This window comes from Epinephelus fuscoguttatus, linkage group LG22, assembly GCF_011397635.1.
Source record: "Epinephelus fuscoguttatus linkage group LG22, E.fuscoguttatus.final_Chr_v1".
In the NCBI taxonomy this organism is placed as follows: domain Eukaryota; kingdom Metazoa; phylum Chordata; class Actinopteri; order Perciformes; family Serranidae; genus Epinephelus; species Epinephelus fuscoguttatus.
Window position 1 is genome coordinate 7,022,127 of NC_064773.1, and position 19,353 is coordinate 7,041,479.

General features: G+C 38.8%; 2 protein-coding genes across 3 annotated transcripts in view; both read right to left on the reverse strand.

Annotated features, from left to right (window-relative positions):
• Nucleotides 1-7,579, reverse strand: part of creb3l2 (cAMP responsive element binding protein 3-like 2) — a 40,205-nt gene extending 32,626 nt beyond the window's left edge. The window contains exon 1 of one of the 2 annotated variants that reach the window (XM_049567273.1): nucleotides 7,081-7,579. In XM_049567273.1, the coding sequence (XP_049423230.1) occupies nucleotides 7,081-7,179 (99 nt within the window). In that variant the 5' untranslated portion in view covers nucleotides 7,180-7,579. The remainder of the gene's footprint in view (nucleotides 1-7,080) is intronic. The other variant, XM_049567272.1, reaches the window with a different exon arrangement.
• Nucleotides 7,580-10,015: 2,436 nt separating this feature from the next.
• Nucleotides 10,016-15,997, reverse strand: ssbp1 (single-stranded DNA binding protein 1). Its single transcript, XM_049567297.1, has 7 exons — nucleotides 15,933-15,997; nucleotides 15,285-15,352; nucleotides 15,016-15,073; nucleotides 14,760-14,900; nucleotides 12,200-12,287; nucleotides 11,378-11,466; nucleotides 10,016-10,790 (listed from the first exon to the last, which is right to left on the reverse strand). Exons 2-7 carry the CDS (start codon nucleotides 15,306-15,308, stop codon nucleotides 10,747-10,749), a joined length of 444 nt encoding a protein of 147 aa, XP_049423254.1. The 5' UTR covers nucleotides 15,309-15,352; nucleotides 15,933-15,997; the 3' UTR covers nucleotides 10,016-10,746.
• Between the last annotated feature and the right edge of the window lie 3,356 nt (nucleotides 15,998-19,353).

Here is a 19,353-nt window from a genome sequence, read left to right on the forward strand (position 1 = left end):
ATCTACAATGTGGTGACGGGAATAAAGACAGAAGTATTAAAAAGAGTGAAAGTCTGCAAAAGGAGGATGGTTGAGGTGGTGGATGAGTCAAACACACACAGGACTTTCCCCCAGAGGACCAGTGTTCATGCCTGTGTAAACCCAAGAGAACTTCTGCGTTATGTTAAGATAGGTTGTCACCATGTTTCTTTTCCTGATCCTCACCTATGTAACTTAACTTGCCTCAGCCTAATCCACGTAACTTTACATGATGTACGTAACTTTAAGTTAAACATGTGATGACGCCCAAACACGTTCCTTTTCAAAAACCTAACCAGCGAAACTTTACTTTCTTAAACCGAACCTATGTAACTTTACATTAAGTATGTAATGTGATAACACCCAACTATTTTTCTTTTCCTAAACTTAACCGATGTAACTTTACTTTGTGTTAGGTATGTAACTTTTCGTTAAGTATGTAACTTTAAGTTATGTACGTAACTTTAAATTAAATACGTTATGTGAAAATTCTCAACGACGTTTCATTTCCAAAACCTAATCTACAAAACCTTACTTTCTTAAATCTAACCTACGTAACTTTACATTAAGTATGTAACTTTATGTTAAGTTTGTACGTAACATGATGACACCCAACTTATTTTCTTTACCTAAACTTAACCTATGTAACTTTACTTGCCGAAGCCTCACCTACGTAACTTTTTGTTTAATATGTAACTTTACGTTAAGTTTGTAACTTTCCATTAAGTACATAATGTGATGACACCTAACTATTTTCCTTTTCCTAAACTTAACCTATGTACTAAATACATAACTTTAACTTAAGTACGTAATGTGATGACGCCCAACCATGTTTCTTTTCCTAAACCTAACCTATGGAACTTACCTAAACCCCACCTAAGTAACTTAACGTTAACGATGCAACTTTACGATAATAATGTAACAGGGTGCTGCCAGTCATGGGGCGCCAATTCGTTAGATATCATATGAGCTGTTGTATGATGTTAGAAAAAAGTTAAAGTTAAAGTCCTACTGATTGTCACACAGCTGAGTGTGTGAAATTTGTTCCCCGCATTTGACCCATCCCCTGAGGGAGCGGTGAGCAGCAGCGGTGCTGCGCTTGGGAATCATGTGGTGATCTAACCCCCCAATCCCAACCCCTGATGCTGAGTGCCAAGCAGGGAGGCAATGGGTCCCATTTTTATAGTCTTTGGTATGACCCGGAACCCACGACCTCCCAGTCTCAGGGCAGACACTCTACAACTAGGCCACTGAGCTGTTACAAAAAGAAAAACAGGGTTTATGTAGCGTTTATCTAAATTAAGAAGTAGGAGAATTTTCTCAACACATAAAACAACAACTCATCTTTCAGTTTATCGCAGAAAATCAGCATCAACACCTCGTGTTTACACCAAACAGGAAGGGGATGAAAACTGTAATCTGAAAAGTAACTAAAGCTGTGAGACGAACGCAGTGCAGTAAAAGTACAACATCAACTGAGATGGAGCAGAAATAAAGATGCATAAAATGGAAATACTCAAGTACTTAAGTACAATACTAGAGTAAATGTACATGAGCTGTCAAAGCCATCATCATCATGTATATTAATTAAACTCTTGTATTATAGCTGGATTAATAGTGACAGGTGAGTCTTTATCTGCAGGTATGCTGTGTGTTACATAAGCACACACATAGCTGGAAGGCCCCGGAGCATGTGCAGAGCAAATATGCTCTTTTTCCTCTGCATGTGTCCTCTCCTTCTCCTCTCTCTGAGTACACCATGTGCTCAGCACCACGCCAAACTTTTTTTGAAAGACACAAGTATGCACAAGTGCATGAAATAACCCTTAGATTTAAAGCCACTTGCTCGCTGTTGCTGTCTCTGTCTATTTCCTGAACTGTCCAATGGGAATCCAAGCTTCCCAAATCTGTCAAACCAAGATATACAGAACAAGAAGTTATCTCCCAGCTGTGCATCAGTCATTGGTGTGGAGATTCATCAGGCTTAAGAAAGCAAATGCTTTACCGTCACCACAGAAACTGGACTGACAAGATCCTCCAGAGTGTAATATTGAGTAAGAGGGAGATCAATTTCAAAAGAAAACTAATCTCCATGTTTGACGTCAGTTGCAACATAATTTGAATTTCTAGTATTTGCAATTTCTTAATTATGTTATGTAAATTATTAATTTAGCCTAACAGGAAGCATTTGGATTTGGTTTTTGAGGAAAACTGTGAAAAAAAAAAGAAGATATTTTTAAAGTCACGTCACTAAAACACGTCTGCTATGACTTCACTGCGACATCAGAAGGGATTGTTTTGGACGTAAATGCAGACAAAAGAGGAACTCCACCTTAGCGGTGAAACTATGTTATTATTCTAAAACCTGATCAACTTGATTATGATATAAGCCGCAGACAAGGAGATGGAGACGGGAGGAACGCCTGCTCAATGACAGCAGGTTTGAGAATCCCTCAGAGGATGCTGCAGACTGAGAAGGTTTACATTGTTGTGAGGAATCTCAAGTCAACAAACCCCCGGAGAGAGAAAGTGAGAGTGAGACCCAACAAAGACTCCAGTCTGTTTCCCAAGCTGCTGGAGATTCAAACACTGCAGTCTTCATGCACCCTCACACACACTCACACACATACTGCTCATGCTTTACTATATATAGAATATTCACCTCACTAACAAGAGCATCACAGTGCTGCTGCTGTACACAACCTGGCCTTTGTGTGATGTAGGTATGCGAGGGAGTGCAGGGCTTATATTAATAACCTGGAGAGGAACTTTGGTTCAGTTTTAAAGTGTAAGTTTGGTATTTTCCAGCCTGGACTCTTATTTTCCATGTTTCTGTGTCCAAGTGACTAATGGGAACAACAGTTTCTGAAACTGGTCCAGTATTGAGTGAGTGCTGCAGAGAGCAGCAGCTAAACAGGCTGCAGTGTAACCATTCCAGGGTTATTCGCACCATCAAATTTATGTCCACTAAGAGAGTTTGTTTTTGTCACCGAGGCTCAGATTGTTATTGTAAGTGTCTGACATCCTATTGAAAGAATCCCCAAAGAGACAGACCATCTTCCTAAACGGTAAGACCCTTTTTGTTTCACCAGAAACAGCCCTGAAATCGCTATCAGCAAACCCACCAGACTCCTTTTAAATAAACAGTAATGTTATCATTCAGTACGTTTGCATGACATTAGAGGAAATCCATTTATTGTCTTAGTCAGAGTACAACTCGGCTTTTAAGATACACGTACACGTGTTAATCCAACCGAAATCAACCTATATTGAATTTCTCAAAGTCTGACTAAATTGGAATTTATACTTGTGCAGCAGACCCTACACCATTGTGGGCATTTATACTTGTGCGGTGGTGTGTCTGTTCACACATTAAACACACATTAAACATGGCTTAATAGAGACAGTTTCAAACACAAGTACACAAATCAGCTTCACTATAACTCGCAGCATTCACAGACAAACACTTGTCTTTATCTGGACACATTTTCCCCACAAATACAACATGCTAATGTTATTAGCACAAGCCTATGACATTTTACATTGTATAAATTAGCCTAGGGGCTAGCAGACTTTTCCTCTACTCATATGAAGCCAGGGACAACAGCAACATTTAACAAAGGTAACGTTACAACATTCGGCTCCATAACAACTCACAATGTTCACTGACAAAACAACTGTCTTATACTAAACACGTTTTCCAAACAAATACAACATGCTAACGTTATTAGCACAAGCCTATGGCATTTTACACTGCATAAATTAACCTAGCAGCTAGCAGAGATTTCCTCTGCTCATATGAAGCCAGACTTAAAATGCTATTTTTGTAGTGGCTTTTTCTTCCTAAATCATTGTTTCTTATCTGTGAAATTAAAATAATAAAAGCTTTGTTTCCACGCACATTATCTCCCTTTGAAATGCAGTGGACTAGAAGTATGCTCATGTTAAGTAGTGGTTAAAACTGTACTTAAGTATTCGAGTAAATGTACTTTCCACCAGAGATTCAGCAGCTTCTCTTTAACTTCAACTTGTTTTGCTTTTTTGCCATTAGCTGATGATCTTCTGTCGCCCTGTGGATCATTTCTCTCTCTTTGTTCTTGTCACTTAATACAGTATTGATCAGCAGACAGTCTCCAAAAACATCCAGTAATATTTCCCCGTTATCCCAAAAATTTCCTGCAGTACACGAGAGCAGCAGCTGCAGCTGAGCGGTCTGATACTGCTGGTATTCAACAGGAATTGTAGCCTCAGGACTTGTTTAAAAGACCTGCATTCACAGTAGAAGTACATACAAGTCTTTACCTGTCTGCAGGTTTTCCTACAGGAGAGTGTGTGTGTGTGTGTGTGTGTGTGTGTATTGTCTCGGTCTCAGGGCCCAACAGGCCTCTGTGGTGTCTGATTGCTGTCCTGTGAGCCAGCTGGATTTTTCCCCTGTACACCCAAACGCACCCTCCCGTCGCCTCCACACACAGCCTCACACACTCTCCTCTCGACCCACGGAGAGACATATGGCTTCAACACACACTTCAAGTTACATAATTGCAGGCAAAAGGCCTCTTAAAGCGGTTTTACTGAGGAGATGCTGATTGTGTAATGTGCTTCTAAGAAAACGTGGTGATGCTGGTGTTGTTATTGGTAATGGGACAAATATACATATAAACATTTAATGTTTAGATTCAACCTGCGATACACAAAATATTTAACCCTGTCTCCTTGAGGTAGAGGACCCAGCTCCTCTCCCTGTATGCATGCTTTAACATTGCACATATGCACCAGGAATGGGGAGTCCATCAGTGTCAGACATTAAGTGTCGAATGACGTATTTTTCAGAGTGATAAGCTCATGTGTAAACACCAACAATCACCAATAAAAACACGAATGAATGCTCAATAATACGCTTATTTCCAAGTTCCACATCCTCAAGAGCAAGTTGTTTTCTTTTGTTCTGAACTCGTGCTGAAACAATTAGTCGATTAACTGAAAAATAATTATAAAAATAAAACTTTTTTCGTCATATAAGAAGCACAAAGGCCAAATTTTCTCCATTTCCAGCTTATCAAATGTGAGTTAGTGCTACTTTTCTTTGCTTCAAATAAAAAAAATGACAAAATTAAACTGAATTTATTTGGGTTTTGGAGGCTTAGATGAAGAAAAATGAACCATTTGATGACATCACCTGTGACTCCTAGAGCTTTCAATGGGCATTTTTCACTATTTCTGACATTTAAAGTAATTGATTAGTGGATTAGTTGCAGTCCGAAAGTGACTCTGATGTCTTCATACCCATTGTCCACGTGATTATTTCAGTTAGTTTTTGCATAGACACCAACTATTTCCCATTTCCTGCTTCTTACATGTGAGTATCTGCTACTTTTCTCCATTTTACAAGATCAAATGTCAATTAAATCAAATATCTGGGGGGTCAGCAAAACAGCTTTAAGAAATCATCTTGGATCCTGGGAACTTTCAATGAACATTTTTCATTATTTTTGACATTTAATTGACATTTAAAATCAATTAGTTAATTAGTTAGTTGCAAGTTTCACTCGTTTGTATCCATAACCATTGTTTGCATCATTATGTCAATTAATTTGTGCAAAAAGGCCAAATGTCCTCAATTTCCTGCTCATCACATTTGAGTATCCGCTACTTCTCTCAGTTTTATATGATCAAAAAGTAAATGAAATCGAATATTTTGGGGGTTTGGACCTCGGATCCTGGGAACCCTAAATGGCCATTTTCACTACTTTTGGCATTTAACTGACATTTATGGCACTCAATTAATGGAAAATATAACTGTTAGTTGCAGTCCTAGAGTCAGTTCAGGTGGTTTTGGACTCTGATGTATCCACTGTCCACATCTTAATTTGATTTAAAGTTATGCAAAAAGACAATTAGTTTCCATTATAAGCATCTCACATGCGACTTTGTGCTTCTTTTCTCCGTGTTACGTTTAAAAAATTTAACTTAATCGAATATGTTTAGGTTTTGGACTTGTCAAGGAAACAAAACAAACCATCTGTAGACATCACATTAGACTCTGGCAGCTTTCAATAGCCATTTTTCACTATTTTTGACATTTAACTGACATTTAAATTAAGATAAGTGGGAAAAAACAATATTAGTGGCAGCCCTATAAGTGAGTTCAGTTGGGTTTTCACTCTGATGTATCCATACCTATTGTTCACATCTTTATTTCAATTAATATTAAGTAATCTCCATTTCCCGCTCATCACATGTGAGTATCTGCTACTTTCCTCAGTGTATTTGTAAAGTATTTTGAGATTTGGGACTAGTCGGTTAGACTGAACAAATATTTTCCACTATTTTTGACATTTAACTGACATTTAACTGACATTTACAGTGGGAATAATAACTGTTAGTGGCAGCGGTTCAGATGGTTTTTCACTCTGATCTTTATTTCAATTACTGTTACGCAAATAGGCCAAATATCCTCCATTTCCTGCTTTTTAAATGTAAATTTGTGCTACTTTTCTCTCTTACATTTAACATTTTGGGGTTTTCAATTTGGCAGTTAAGCAAAATAAACAATTTGAAGGAATAATCTTGGACTCTAGGAACTTTCACAGGCTTTTTTGACATTTAATTGATCATAGATAAATGGAAACAGACAAGCCCTCGACTATAGTTCTGGAGTAAACTGAGCTCATGCAGGTTTCCCCTCTCATATATCCCTTCACAGTGCTCATTATTGTTTACATTAGGACTTTATGTGTCTGTTATTTTGAACACTTCGCCACCATTTTGCTCAAAAATGTGTTTAAAATAAGACAAAATAGCTTAAAGAGGCTGAAAAACTGTCTAACTTGCATCCTGGACCTCAAGGCTCAAGTTGTGAATGGAGAGCCGGGTACCACACACACACTCTCACTCTCTCTCACATACACACACACACACACACACACACACACACACACACACCCCCACTGGACACACTGCCCTACCCCCTCCTACTCCTTTAAGTGAAATAAAGGTGATAACTCCCCAATCACCAGGCCCTGATCAATCACCTCTCCCCTCCATCCCTGATCAATGACTTACATTGGTGTAGAGCACACAGTCGATCTCCCCAGCCTCAGACAGCTCGCTCAGGTTCCGGTCCCAGTGTAGAAACGGTTCACTACTGTCCAGGATCTCCATGATGTCCTCCACACACACACACACACACACGCACACACTTTCACACACTCCTCTTGCTCTTCTTTATGCGGCTGCGAGTTGTAATGCAGTCAGACTGGAAACTCCAAACATCCAACTGCGGCAAAGAAAACAAAAAGTTCCCAACAAGTTGCAGAAGAAGAAGAGAAACAAACAGAGGAAGATCCGGTTGGTTCAGACTGTGAGGGATTAATGTATGTTATGTCAGAGAGCTGCAGCAGGCAGATGGAAGGTGAATATTGTTGTTGTTGTTGTTGTTGTTTGTCATCTCTTCTCTGGTCCAGCGTCCACAGGCAGCTTTCTACAGCTACTCTTCCCTTTTCTTTCCTCCTCCTCCTCCTCACAGCCCAGACACACAGGAATGTGTGGGCGGAGTCACAGAGACAGAAATCAGAAATCAGACAATAAACTCAGAATAAAATCAAGAAACTACAGAAATAAATAAAAAAGAGAGTTCATGTGTTTGTATGAAGGCTGAAGAAAACATTAGAGTTTGAATGTAGGGTTTAAAATGTGGGATGATTCATCTGTTCCAGCTGTCTGTGACTTTAGAAACAAGATACCTACATTAATAAACTACAGCTTCCGGTACTGAATTTCAAAATAAAACCTTAACTCGTTTCAGGTGATTGCTATGGGTTCTACACAAATAAAATAAAATAAAATAAAAATAATAATCAGCTTTTAAAAACTAAAATAAACTTGTGTATTTTTTTTTTTTTAAAAAAATACAGTTTCTGAGGTCAAGAAAGAGCTTTTTTGTTAAATAAATAAAATGAATAAAGTAAAATAAAATAAAAATAATGAGCAAATTTTAAATACTAAAATAAACTTGTGTCTTACAAAAAAACGGACATAACTATTTGTGCAAACTCCTGCTTTATTTGCTGAGGAAGATCATGTTATATGATCAAAAGCTCCAGAACAGCTACTAAATTACATAATGAGACCTGTGGTGAGGGGTCTGTTGTTTTATCAGTCACTGTTTTTGAGGTCAGGAAAGATTTTTTTTTATGTTAAATAACTAAAAATGAATAATATGAAATAAAATAAAATAAAATAAAAATTATATTATTTTATAATTAATCATTTAATGTTGAATATTAGCATTTTTAAAGTGACAAAAATGACACAAAGCCAAACATTTATGTTCATTCTACTTCTACCGCAATTTATTTAAAGAATTCTTTTTAAATTTTTGGTCAATTTTGATATTTTTTAACTATAAAATTGAAATTTAAGCCTTAAATTTTTCCGATATAGGTGCAGTCATTACCACATCTCTGTCGACACAAGAAAAAATATCCCTTAAGTTGTAATGCTATGTATATTTTTTTCATTTTAATCACTCCTCTTGGTATTTATTGTGATAATAATTTTATTAATTATCAAATTTATTTACAGTTATTTTAGTTTATTCAGTTATCACAGCCTTTGTTTTGCTAGGTTTTTTTGTTTTTTTTTTGGTCGTTTTCCTACTTATACATCTCAAATACACACACAAAAAAACCAACAATAATTTTTGAAGCAGTGACAAACCAAAGCAGGTTTTGCTGACAGAAAAAGTGTAGGCTAAATCCGTAGCTTATTGCACCAACCCTTTTACAATTGTTTTCTGTTTTCTACTTTTTTAAAAATAAGTAAGTAAATAAGTAAAAATAGTGTTTGTATGTCAAAATACCGTCACTATTTTAAAAAGGAAAGAAAAAATAAAAATATTTTCCAAAAGCAGCTGTATTTTCAAGTGTTCTTTTCTCTCTGAGACAAATTTGTTTGTATTTATTTAAGTAAAACTTTGATTTGAACCGTTTAGCTTCAAATGTTGAGACAAAAAACATTTCGAAGCTTTTATTTTCTTAATCTGCTTCACCCGTTTCCGGTCTCACCCTGATTCATTCCGTTAAAGTGACGCAGTTTCTTTAAACTGATTCCACAGGTTTCCAAACAACTCACAGTCCCCGCCCACAAACGGCTGCCCGACCAATCAGATCACTCCTCAGTTTAAAGCCCGTTCGACCATGCAGCCCCGCCTTCCTGAGCCTTTGATGAACAGGCGGCGCAGCCAATCAGGGAAGACTTCTAGAAACTCCGCGACCAGTAACTTTGGGCCAAGAATACCTTTGACTAAGGCCCGCCTCTGATGTCACAGACACAGCCAATCAGCGTCCACCAGTGACAGGATGACATAATTAAATAATAAAAATAATTTTAAATAAATGTTGCATGTTTTTCACATATTTTTTCATTTAATACAAGTTTTTATAGAAATGTTTTTATTGTACTAATTATATTTATTATTTCAGGTTTATAAATTTGATTTTAGTGGCAACTTTTCTCCATTTTCTCCTCTATTGAGTCTTTTGTAAGTGAAATTACCATCACAGGGAGGTTAAAACATACATGCTCTGACTGAAGATGGACACAGACATGGAGACAACAATATTGTGAGGGGGGTAAAAAAAAAAAGGTCTATTATAGCGAACGATACAGAGACAGAGACATAAACCTGCAGTGCTGAGCTGAAAGCAACAAGTCACTACTCAGGAAGGAAATGACAAACAGATACATGTGATAACAATTGACAAGAGAGTGACAAAGCAGAAATCAGGAGCGGAACATCAAATACATACATTAATATTAAAGTATAACTACACAACTCAGGTATATGAGCAGGAAAAAATGTGAATGCAATTGAAGGTGCTTCCACTAAATTTGCGTTCTGCACATTTCTCTGCAGTTTAACAACCTTCAGTCATGATTGATTTGCATAAAGAGAAGTGCATGACAAAGTTGAAAATTAACACAGAGACAAGTCAGATGAGTACAAGAAGGAACAAATACTTTAATTTGTTTGAGGGATAAATCTGTTGGTGATCTGTGTGTTCATTATTGGCGACAAATCCCATGATTTATCTGCAGCTGCAAATAGTCCCCAACACATACATGTAATAGGGGGCTTTGAAAAGTTCTCACAAGAAACAACTTGTGATTTACTGAGTTTAGAGAGTCTACGTGACATATTTCCAATTGTTCCACTGTTTTTTTTGTATTTCTATGCTTCTTAAAAAAAAGTATGTGAAGAAAAAGTAAAGAGTCTCAACTGACACAAAGAAGAAAACAATAACTTGTTAATGATCCTCGGCAGGAATAAGAGCTGCTCTTAACAGAGCTATAACTTCTACAACATCTTGTACTGGCTCCTTCAACTGTGAAGTCTCTCTCACTGTATTTCCACTTCTTAAAACTTGAGTAAACGCGAAAGGGCTCAAACTGTGTCTTTGTAATGTTTATGTACAAGTAGCACAATCATAATCACTGAGTGTATTTATACTACACATGGGCTCCTTCTGGTTCTCCTGATGCCTCAAGGTTTACAGGAGGCACCACAGTCAAACGTGACCAGCGTTACAGCGTATTCTGTCACCGCTCCTTTTCTTTGGAAAAGTCACTTCCTCTATTTGGTGGCGTTCAGGTCCTCAGTTTTAGTTTTGTACAAACAGGAGAATACAAAAAGTTGTCTTGGTGGGTGGAGACGTAGAGGAGGGTGCTTCAGAACTTCTCTCGGACGTTATCGCTCAGGAAGACGATGTTGTCTGGAAGAGGGAGAGAGGAAAAAATTTGTTTTATAAATTATTATACAACAAGTGCTACAACAAGGCTATTATGGTTGCTTGCTCGTTCAAACACAGTGCTAAAAATAGCATTTTAAGTTTTGTGTGTGATTTATCCTGGCTTCATATGAGCAGAGGAAAAGTCCACTAGCTGCTAGGCTAATTATACAATGTAAAATGCCATAGGCTTGTGCTAATAACGTTAGCATGTTACATTTGTTTGGAAAACGTGTTTAGTATAAGACAGTTGTTTTGTCAGTGAATCTTGTGAGTTGTAATGGAACCGAATTTTGAAACGTTACCTTTGTTAAATGTTGCTGTTGTCCCTGGCTTCATATGAGTAGAGGAAAAGGCTGCTAGCTGACAGGCTAATTTATACAATGTAAAATGCCATAGGCTTGTGCTAATAATATTAGCATGTTGTATTTGTGGGGAAAATGTGTCCAAATAAAGACAAGTGTTTGTCTGTGAATGCTGCGAGTTATAGTGAAGCTGATTTGTGACGCACAAGTACAAATCCCACTTAAGACGTTCATCTAAAAGTAAGCTCCTTGTGTTTGCTGTCTGACCTGCGATGATGGTGGTGGCTTGACGTCTGACTTGGTTCTTGTCCACATATTCCCCATAGTCCAGTTTCCCCTCAACTAGAATCCTCGACCTGAAACACAGAGACTTGTGAACAGTGACATGAAGGATCCTCTACTCCAAGAGTTCTCAACCTCTTGTAACTTCAGGCCAATTGAAAAATTTCTGAGAACGACAATCCGAAATAAATAATAAAAAACATGATAAAAAGGAGGAAAATAATAATGTGTGTTATGCCACTGTCAGTCGTTAATGTCGCTGGTCCCTTTTCCTTAAGAAATATTCTTTTGGTTTCCCAACACGTCCTGGTGCTTTGTGTCTGTCTCTTATGAATCCAAATTTAATGTTTTCATGTTGTATGTTTTGTAATGTGGTGCAGAACACTTGTAGCTTCCTCACCGACTGAAACCAGCAGCTGAGTTCATCTTAAATTAGACGGGAACATACAGAGCATAAACACACAGATGGACAGTTTTTATAGATGGTTGTATTTCTGTAATGAAAACTTGTCACCGCAGGAATCGTCTGTAACTTAAAATACATTTTTTCCACAGCTGCTGTTCTTTAAGAAGGGAAACTAAACATGTACAGGCACTCTTTAAACCTTTAAGATGCTGGAAATATAATTTCAGTATAGAGTTTCACTTTCAGGAACGCAGCGGTCCAAGACGACAACCACAAAACCGCGACCATGTGGTGCATGTCATCCCTCTGTCTCTCTACTGTATACTGTCAACACAGTTACGAAACCCTAAATAAACTCAAGTGTTAAAGGTGCAGTCCTACAGGGAACATGTGGGTCGTACCCTTTCTTGACGTACTGGTAGGCCACGTCTCTCAGACCAGGTTTGAACACCGACACACGATGCCACGTCGTCTTCTGACTGATGTCACCTGGAGTCACGGAACAGACACAGAGAAAAAAGCCTCAGACATGACATGTTACATTAATATATATGTTACACAGTGTTGCAGGGATGACATTCTTCTGTAGGCCGAACTGAAAGGTAACATCGCCTTAAGCCTAGTTCAGTTCGATTTTCACCGTGATGTTGACTTGTGGAGGATCTTGAGAGCCACCTTGGGTCGGAGGTGAGTCGGCAGTTAGTCTGCCACGACGAGTCCTCATGTGTGAACAAGCCTACGAGCAAGTCGCCCCCTCGTCTGCGACTGGGACTGGATATCTGGCATGCTAGAAAACTGGACAAGTGTGACACGACTGACAAAGAGCATCAGCCATTGAGAGGCGGGATACGACCCACGTCAGCAGGCAGGAGGACGGAAGAAATGTGAGGACAAGCTGGCAAGCAACAACAATGGCGGCGTCCACAGGATCACGGGGAGCGCATTGTGTTTGGACCCAGGCCATGTTGACAAGTAAAGTTTAGCGCCGGGGAACTTCATAATATCCTGTTTTGTTCACATGTAGTTTGGTGACGTCACCGCGTTATCTGGGGCTCTGTTGGCGAGGGCTTGGTGGAGAAATCTTGTGGTGTGCACACACAGGTCGTAACGCAGTTGGCGAGACTCCTGATGACAGAAGCACACGTCGCCAGGTATGAACACTCAAAAGATTATGTTAGTCTCCGTGACTCAAGACTGGTCGGCCAGTCGTGTAAAGCGAACTCGCCTTTTTGTGATGTATTCTGACACACCTGAGGTCCCTGTTGTGATTTGGTGTTGTCCTGTTTGTATTTGTGCTGCTGTATGACCCTGTCTTGGTTACGTCTTGTTAAATTAAAGTTATATATTTACAGAAATAAATATAATAGTATAAACAGAATGTTTGATTATCCTGTTAACTTGGTTTTTTTAATTAAATATTCCGCTTGTTATATTATTGCTGTTGACAGTGATCTAAAGCGTTTGTTCCCAATAGAGAATCACCATCAGTATCTGTACACAGGAACTATAAACTTTCAATTAATGCTAACAGAAACATTTTGAAGGCCGTCTGTGATGACTTAAAAGCATGTATTTTTATTTATAATTTTAAATGAGGATGATGAACGAGGCATCAGGGTTGGAGATGAGTACTTCAGGGACAGACTGTATTAATGTGCATGTCTTTTTTGCTGGTTTGATTCACGTCATGCTCGGCGTAGAGTCGTTTAAGACCTTGAAATCCATCAACAACAATCCATCATGTGTTCACGCTCACTGAGGCTGAATTAAATAGTAACGCTGACCTCTAGTGGCAGAATACAACACCTGTAGGGCAAATACCAGACTACATGTTACAGCTAATGTCACAGTAATTATTTCTCACATTATCTAAACATCTGCTATTCTTATTTAGTAATATTTCAGTCCATCAGCTATCTTTACTCATTTCATCATATCAGTGTAAAAGATGACAATAAGTTCCCTTCGAGTTTACCACTATAATAAAACATTATCCTTGAAGCAAACTCATTTAAAAATTAATGGTTATAACTGGTTTATTTAGGCTTTAATGTTCTACAGGAAGGATCATCACTGTGCTGTGAAAACAAACCTAAAAATTCACTTTTCAGCTCAGAAAGTCAGCCCCATTTATTCATCCAGTGTGTGAAACGTTAAGAAGTTCCTCCAGGAAAAACACTGAAATGTCAGAGGACATTTAAGCCTAACCCTGAAGTACAAACAGACTGTTTTGTTCAGCTCTTGGCCGCCAGTCAACACGTAATATGACAAATGTCTCACGAGGGAAACACAGCATCAAAAGACGAAGGTCAGAGTGCTCAGACAAACAGATTCAGTGACCCCAGACAACAAATGTGGAGTGGGAAAAGTATGTACACTTTGTATTTTATCTCCTGGTGCTGCCGTGCGCATTTTATCCCAGCCCAACTGCAGCTGCAAAAGGGAAGCACCGATTCACTGGCTGCATGTCGGTATCGGCCGATATTCACCTTGTTGACTCCACTGGCCTGTCGGTAAATAAGACATTCACCGATGACAGTGGCCGATGTTTGTCTGTTGTGTCACATACTGGCGTCCAAGGGACAATAGAAAACTTGTTTCAGATATCTACTGGAACGCCGTCGGGACAAAGGACGAAGTAATCTCACTTTCAACTTTATTTATCATTATTCGATTTGTTTTTCATCATTTATTTTCCCATTCATTATCATAAGAAATGCTTTTTAGTCTTATAACCTGTTGTGACCTGTCGCCTTTGGGAAACTGTTTGGAAAGCGAAATGTTCTTAATTTTAATCATGAAGATAGTTTACAGAAGTTTCCTCCGTCCTCAGCCAAAATGATTCTGTCTGTCTTTACCACTTGTACTTACGTTGATCAAAATGAATGAAAAGAAACGGACACTTGTGTATTTGTTGTTTTTTTTCCTCACTGTACAGAACTCGCAGTACTTTTTCTGTACCTGGTGAGTTTGTCTCCCCGTCTCCAGACCGCCACATTTCATTGGTCGCTAGCGAGAAGATGGTAACGGGGTTACGACCCTCCACTTGTCTCATCACCGGGTCCTGACCCACTCGGCCCAACAGCTGCACACGGTTTATCGCTGGAATAAAGACACAGAAGACCCCCATTATCTGACATTAGAGTCTAACGAGTAGACAGTGGATAGATACTGATGAACACATCGTTGTCTTCCAGGAAACACAAAGTTTACTCACATCTCTCCAGGACGAGGGTGGCGTCTGTGCTCCTGTATCTCACCACCTGTCTGAATAACTGTTGACGGAAGAGAGAAAATATTTGTAAAGCCAGTGAGCATCTTCCTGCATGCACTCAAGTGTTCTTATCCCTTCTGTCTCATCAACTGAGATGCTTTGCTTTAAACATACAATAAATAATAAGTCTCATTAATAAGCTAAAAGCGCTCAGGAAACACATTATAAACAGTAGGATGAATGTGGTCTATTAATAATCATGTCTTGCTCACCTGTGCGGAGGCGCTTCTCAACATCTTGTCTGTGCTGCACAGACAGCTCTGATGACAAACAGACCGATCTGAGCAACAAAAAGGCAGAAAATTACATGTACAAATGTCTGTAAGGCAAGAGAAGAGCACACAAGCAGCAGCTGCACAACACCGACATTAACACCAAGTACTCAAAAATATTCAGAGGAAAAAATGATGTAACATTAAGGTAACTTTATTTTACTGAGCCCCATGTGAATACTATTATCATACAGAGATGTCCACGCTCTGTCAAGTGAGTAATTTGATGTTACGTCATGATTACAGTAAACTGAGCTGTGTTACCGACAGACAAACAGAAACATTAACAGATATTATATATATTACCAGATATTATCTGTAAGCCTGCAGACAGACAAGCTTCAGATTCAAACATGTGAACACGGCCTCAAAGTCACAGCAGCGCTTTTTCACTGCAGCAACGAGGCTTCTGGGATCTCCCGCCGCCGGATGTGGACACGAAATAAATATTTAAAATTAACGTTTTTCTCGTCGTCTTTACATTTTCAGTTTAAAGTATCTTAAACGGCAGATAAACGGCGGTGTTTTGGCAGAAAACTGCATCAAAATCCGTTGAAAGAGGGGCAAAAACGCGTTTAGAAAACTTACCAGGTGCAACACTTCAGAGCAGACTTCGGTAACCTCACGCTGCTTCCGGTTCGACACCAATACAGGTCCGACGAAAAAGGAAGTAGTTAAAGTTCCGCTTCGGAGCTTCGCACTTTAAAATATCGTATTTATCGTAGCATTTTAAAGTGGCGACTCGTTTAAAAAAAATAAAAGAAGGCGCGGTGTATCTGCTTTGAACATTTTAAAAAATCAGTGTTAATTTTAGGTATTGTGTTGCGTAATTCTTAATATTCCTATTAATGCTCCTCTTAGACTGCTACGCATTTTTTTTATCTGAAAGTGAATGAAAGATCGTATTTGTAATTTTTACAGGAAATGTTGTTAATTTTTATTAATAGAAATCTGAACACTGAAATTTTGATGGATTTTTTGTTTTAAATAGAACAAGCTTTTTTCCATTGTAAATCATCCACGATGGAAGACCAAAGGAACAGTTCTAGTATGCTTAGAGCTAATAATGTTTGTAATGTTTATCTCAATTAGGGACTGTTTTCTTTTTTATTCGAGGAGGGGTGTGAGTTTTATTCTATTTTTTTGACCTTCCCCGAGACTACAAATATTTTTCATTGATGAATCATACCTCTCACAGTTTCTGTCAAAGACGGCAGGCCGCCAGTGAAGGCACTTTAAAAGAGAAAACGAGGCAGGAACATGGACTACAGGGAAAACTCAAGAGGTGGTGGTGGTTAGCTCTCTCGCCTAACAGCAAGAGGGTTCCTGGTTTGAACCTAGTGTGGGGGCGCCCTTCTGGAAAATAAAATCAGACAGCATCATACACAATAAAAACATAACAACATAGTTAATAGGTACATAAAAGCAAAATAAAACACACACGATTGCACAATCAATAAAGGGCCAAAGGTGCAGGACTCACTGCAAAGACGAGGGCAACAGACACTTAGCAACAACCTAACATTGTCAGACAGCCAACTACCAGATTGGTGTGTCATGGCCTTTGGGCTTAATAAGGCAAGGTTCTGTGCTTGGACCAATCCTATTTACTCTATATATGCTTCCTTTAGGTAACATGCGGATGATACACAGTTGTATTTATCGATGAAGCCAGAAGAAAGTAATCAATTAACTAAACTCCATAACTGCCTTAAAGACATAAAAACCTGGACGAGCACCAATTTCCTGAAGTTAAATTCAGACAAAACTGAAGTTATTGTTCTTGGCCCCAAACAACTCAGAGACTCTTTATCTGATGACATAGTTTCTCTAGATTACATTGCTCTGGCCTCTAGCACTACCGTAAGAAACCTCGGAGTAATATTTGATCAAGATTTGTCTTTTAATTCTCATTTAAAACAAACCTCACAGACTGCATTTTTTCATCTGCGTAATATTGCAAAAATTAGGCCTATCCTGACCTGAAAAGATGCAGAAAAATTGGTCCACGCTTTTGTTACCTCAAGGCTGGATTACTGTAACTGTCTATTATCAGGTAGCTCTAGTAAGTCCTTAAAAACTCTCCAGCTAATCCAGAATGCAGCAGCATGTGTACTAACAGGAACTAAGAAACGAGATCATATTTCTCCTGTTTTAGCTTCTCTGCACTGGCTCCCTGTAAAATCCAGAATTGAATTTAAAATCCTACTGTTAACTTATAAAGCTCTAAATGGTCAGGCTCCGTCATATCTTATCTATCTATCATATCTCTCATAGTGCCTTATTATCCCACCAGAACTCTGCTCAACACAGTTTAGGGTTGACTGACCAGGAGCAGCTACAAATCTGTCTGAGTAAGAGGGGATGTGCTGCCAAGACAAATAACACACTTGCAGGTTGGTCTGGTTATAACACTCTCACACACACACACACACACACACACACACACACACACACACACACACACAGAGGACATCCTGGTTAATATCTGACACATACCAGTCTGTGATAATCCAAAATATCTCATAATTTCAAATGTGGTAAACTTGTTTGTGAGTTGAAGTTGGCTAACAGGCTGTAATACAGAGTCGGTCTAAATTTATATTTTATACTTTATAACCAGACAGGGGTCAGGGGCCCAATTTCTTTTATTTCCTCTGGCAGTCTTACCAGAACTCGGTGTTCTTTTGGCAACTCTCTAACACTTGAATACTTGGTTATGGTCAACAAATACACCATGCACTCACTTGACTGTCTATCACTTCCTTAAACGTAAGAACTTTTTATGAACTTTATGATTTTATGCTCCTATCAGTCATAATAAGATTATATTACTTTGGAATTTTTATGTCAACGACAACACTGATTCAAGGTTCAACATAGAGCCTACGCTGTGGCCTGACATGCACGTTCCCAAAAATGTAACTACACATTGCAGCGATGCAGACCTCCTGTCTGTTTCTGTAAGCTGAAACCATTTCCCTCAGTGGAAACAAAGCTTTCATTTACTTTAATTACACAGATAAGAAACAATAAATTGCGAAGACAATAAAGCCTCCACAAATATAGCATTTTAAGTCTTGTGTGTGATTTATCCTGGCTTCATATGAGCAGAGGAAATCTCTGCTAGCTGCTAGGCTAATTTATACAATGTAAAATGCCATAGGCTTGTGCTAATAACGTTAGCATGTTGTATTTGTTTGGAAAACATGTTTAGTATAAGACAGTTGTTTTGTCAGTGAACCTTGTGAGTTGTAATGGAGCTGAATTTTGTAACGTTACCTTTGTGAAATGTTGCCCTTGTCCCTGGCTTCATATGAGTAGAGGAAAAGTCAAAGTCTAGTGAAGAGCGGAGATTTCCTCTGCTTTTTTTTTCCAGACATGAATTCAGTTTGTGCTTCAATTTGACCTTTGACCCTCAGATGGCCCAGACTTTACGTGCTGCAGGAAAAGAGCACCTGCTGACCAGAGTTGCGTACCCTGGTGCCGGACATCTGATTGAGCTGCCCTACTCACCTCACTTCAGAGCAACCAAGTTTATAAAGTGTGACACAAGAGAGAAAGGTGAGTTCTGCTCATAACACCTTTTCCACCAACAAGGAACTGGTTCTGTTCCAGGTCCCGCACTCAATTTTGCAGCAATTCAGCCAAAACTAAATTGGTTCAGAACCCAAAAAGTTGGCTCTCTGCTGGAACCAAAAATCAGACCTGTCCTACAGGTTGGAAAGAGAGGGCGAAGACAATGATGGAGAATTCAAGTGAGTAATGGTCAGACAAAAAAAAAAGAGCACATAGTGGTCTTCGTTAGTCCATGTTTGTTTCTTTCTGTCATAACAGAACAAAAGTTTGCTGGTAATCCACGCAACTGTGACTTCACACCCTTGATTACAATCCATTCCACTAAAACTGGTGGAAATGTGGGCTGGTTCACTAGGTAGCACCGAAGGCCCAAGAATCCTGAGTGTAACCGGTTCAAGAACCAGAGCTAATTTGGTGGTGAAGGGGTAAC

What these genes read in the sequence shown, in the direction of transcription:
- ssbp1 (XM_049567297.1), bottom strand. Translation starts at nt 15,308, where the DNA reads ATGTTGAGAAGCGCCTCCGCACAG. An exon ending in TGAGAAGCGCCTCCGCACAG is followed by an intron (nt 15,074 to 15,284) that starts GTGAGCAAGACA and finishes TTCCGTCAACAG; the next exon opens with TTATTCAGACAGGTGGTGAG. An exon ending in AGCCACCACCATCATCGCAG is followed by an intron (nt 10,791 to 11,377) that starts GTCAGACAGCAA and finishes TCCCTCTTCCAG; the next exon opens with ACAACATCGTCTTCCTGAGC.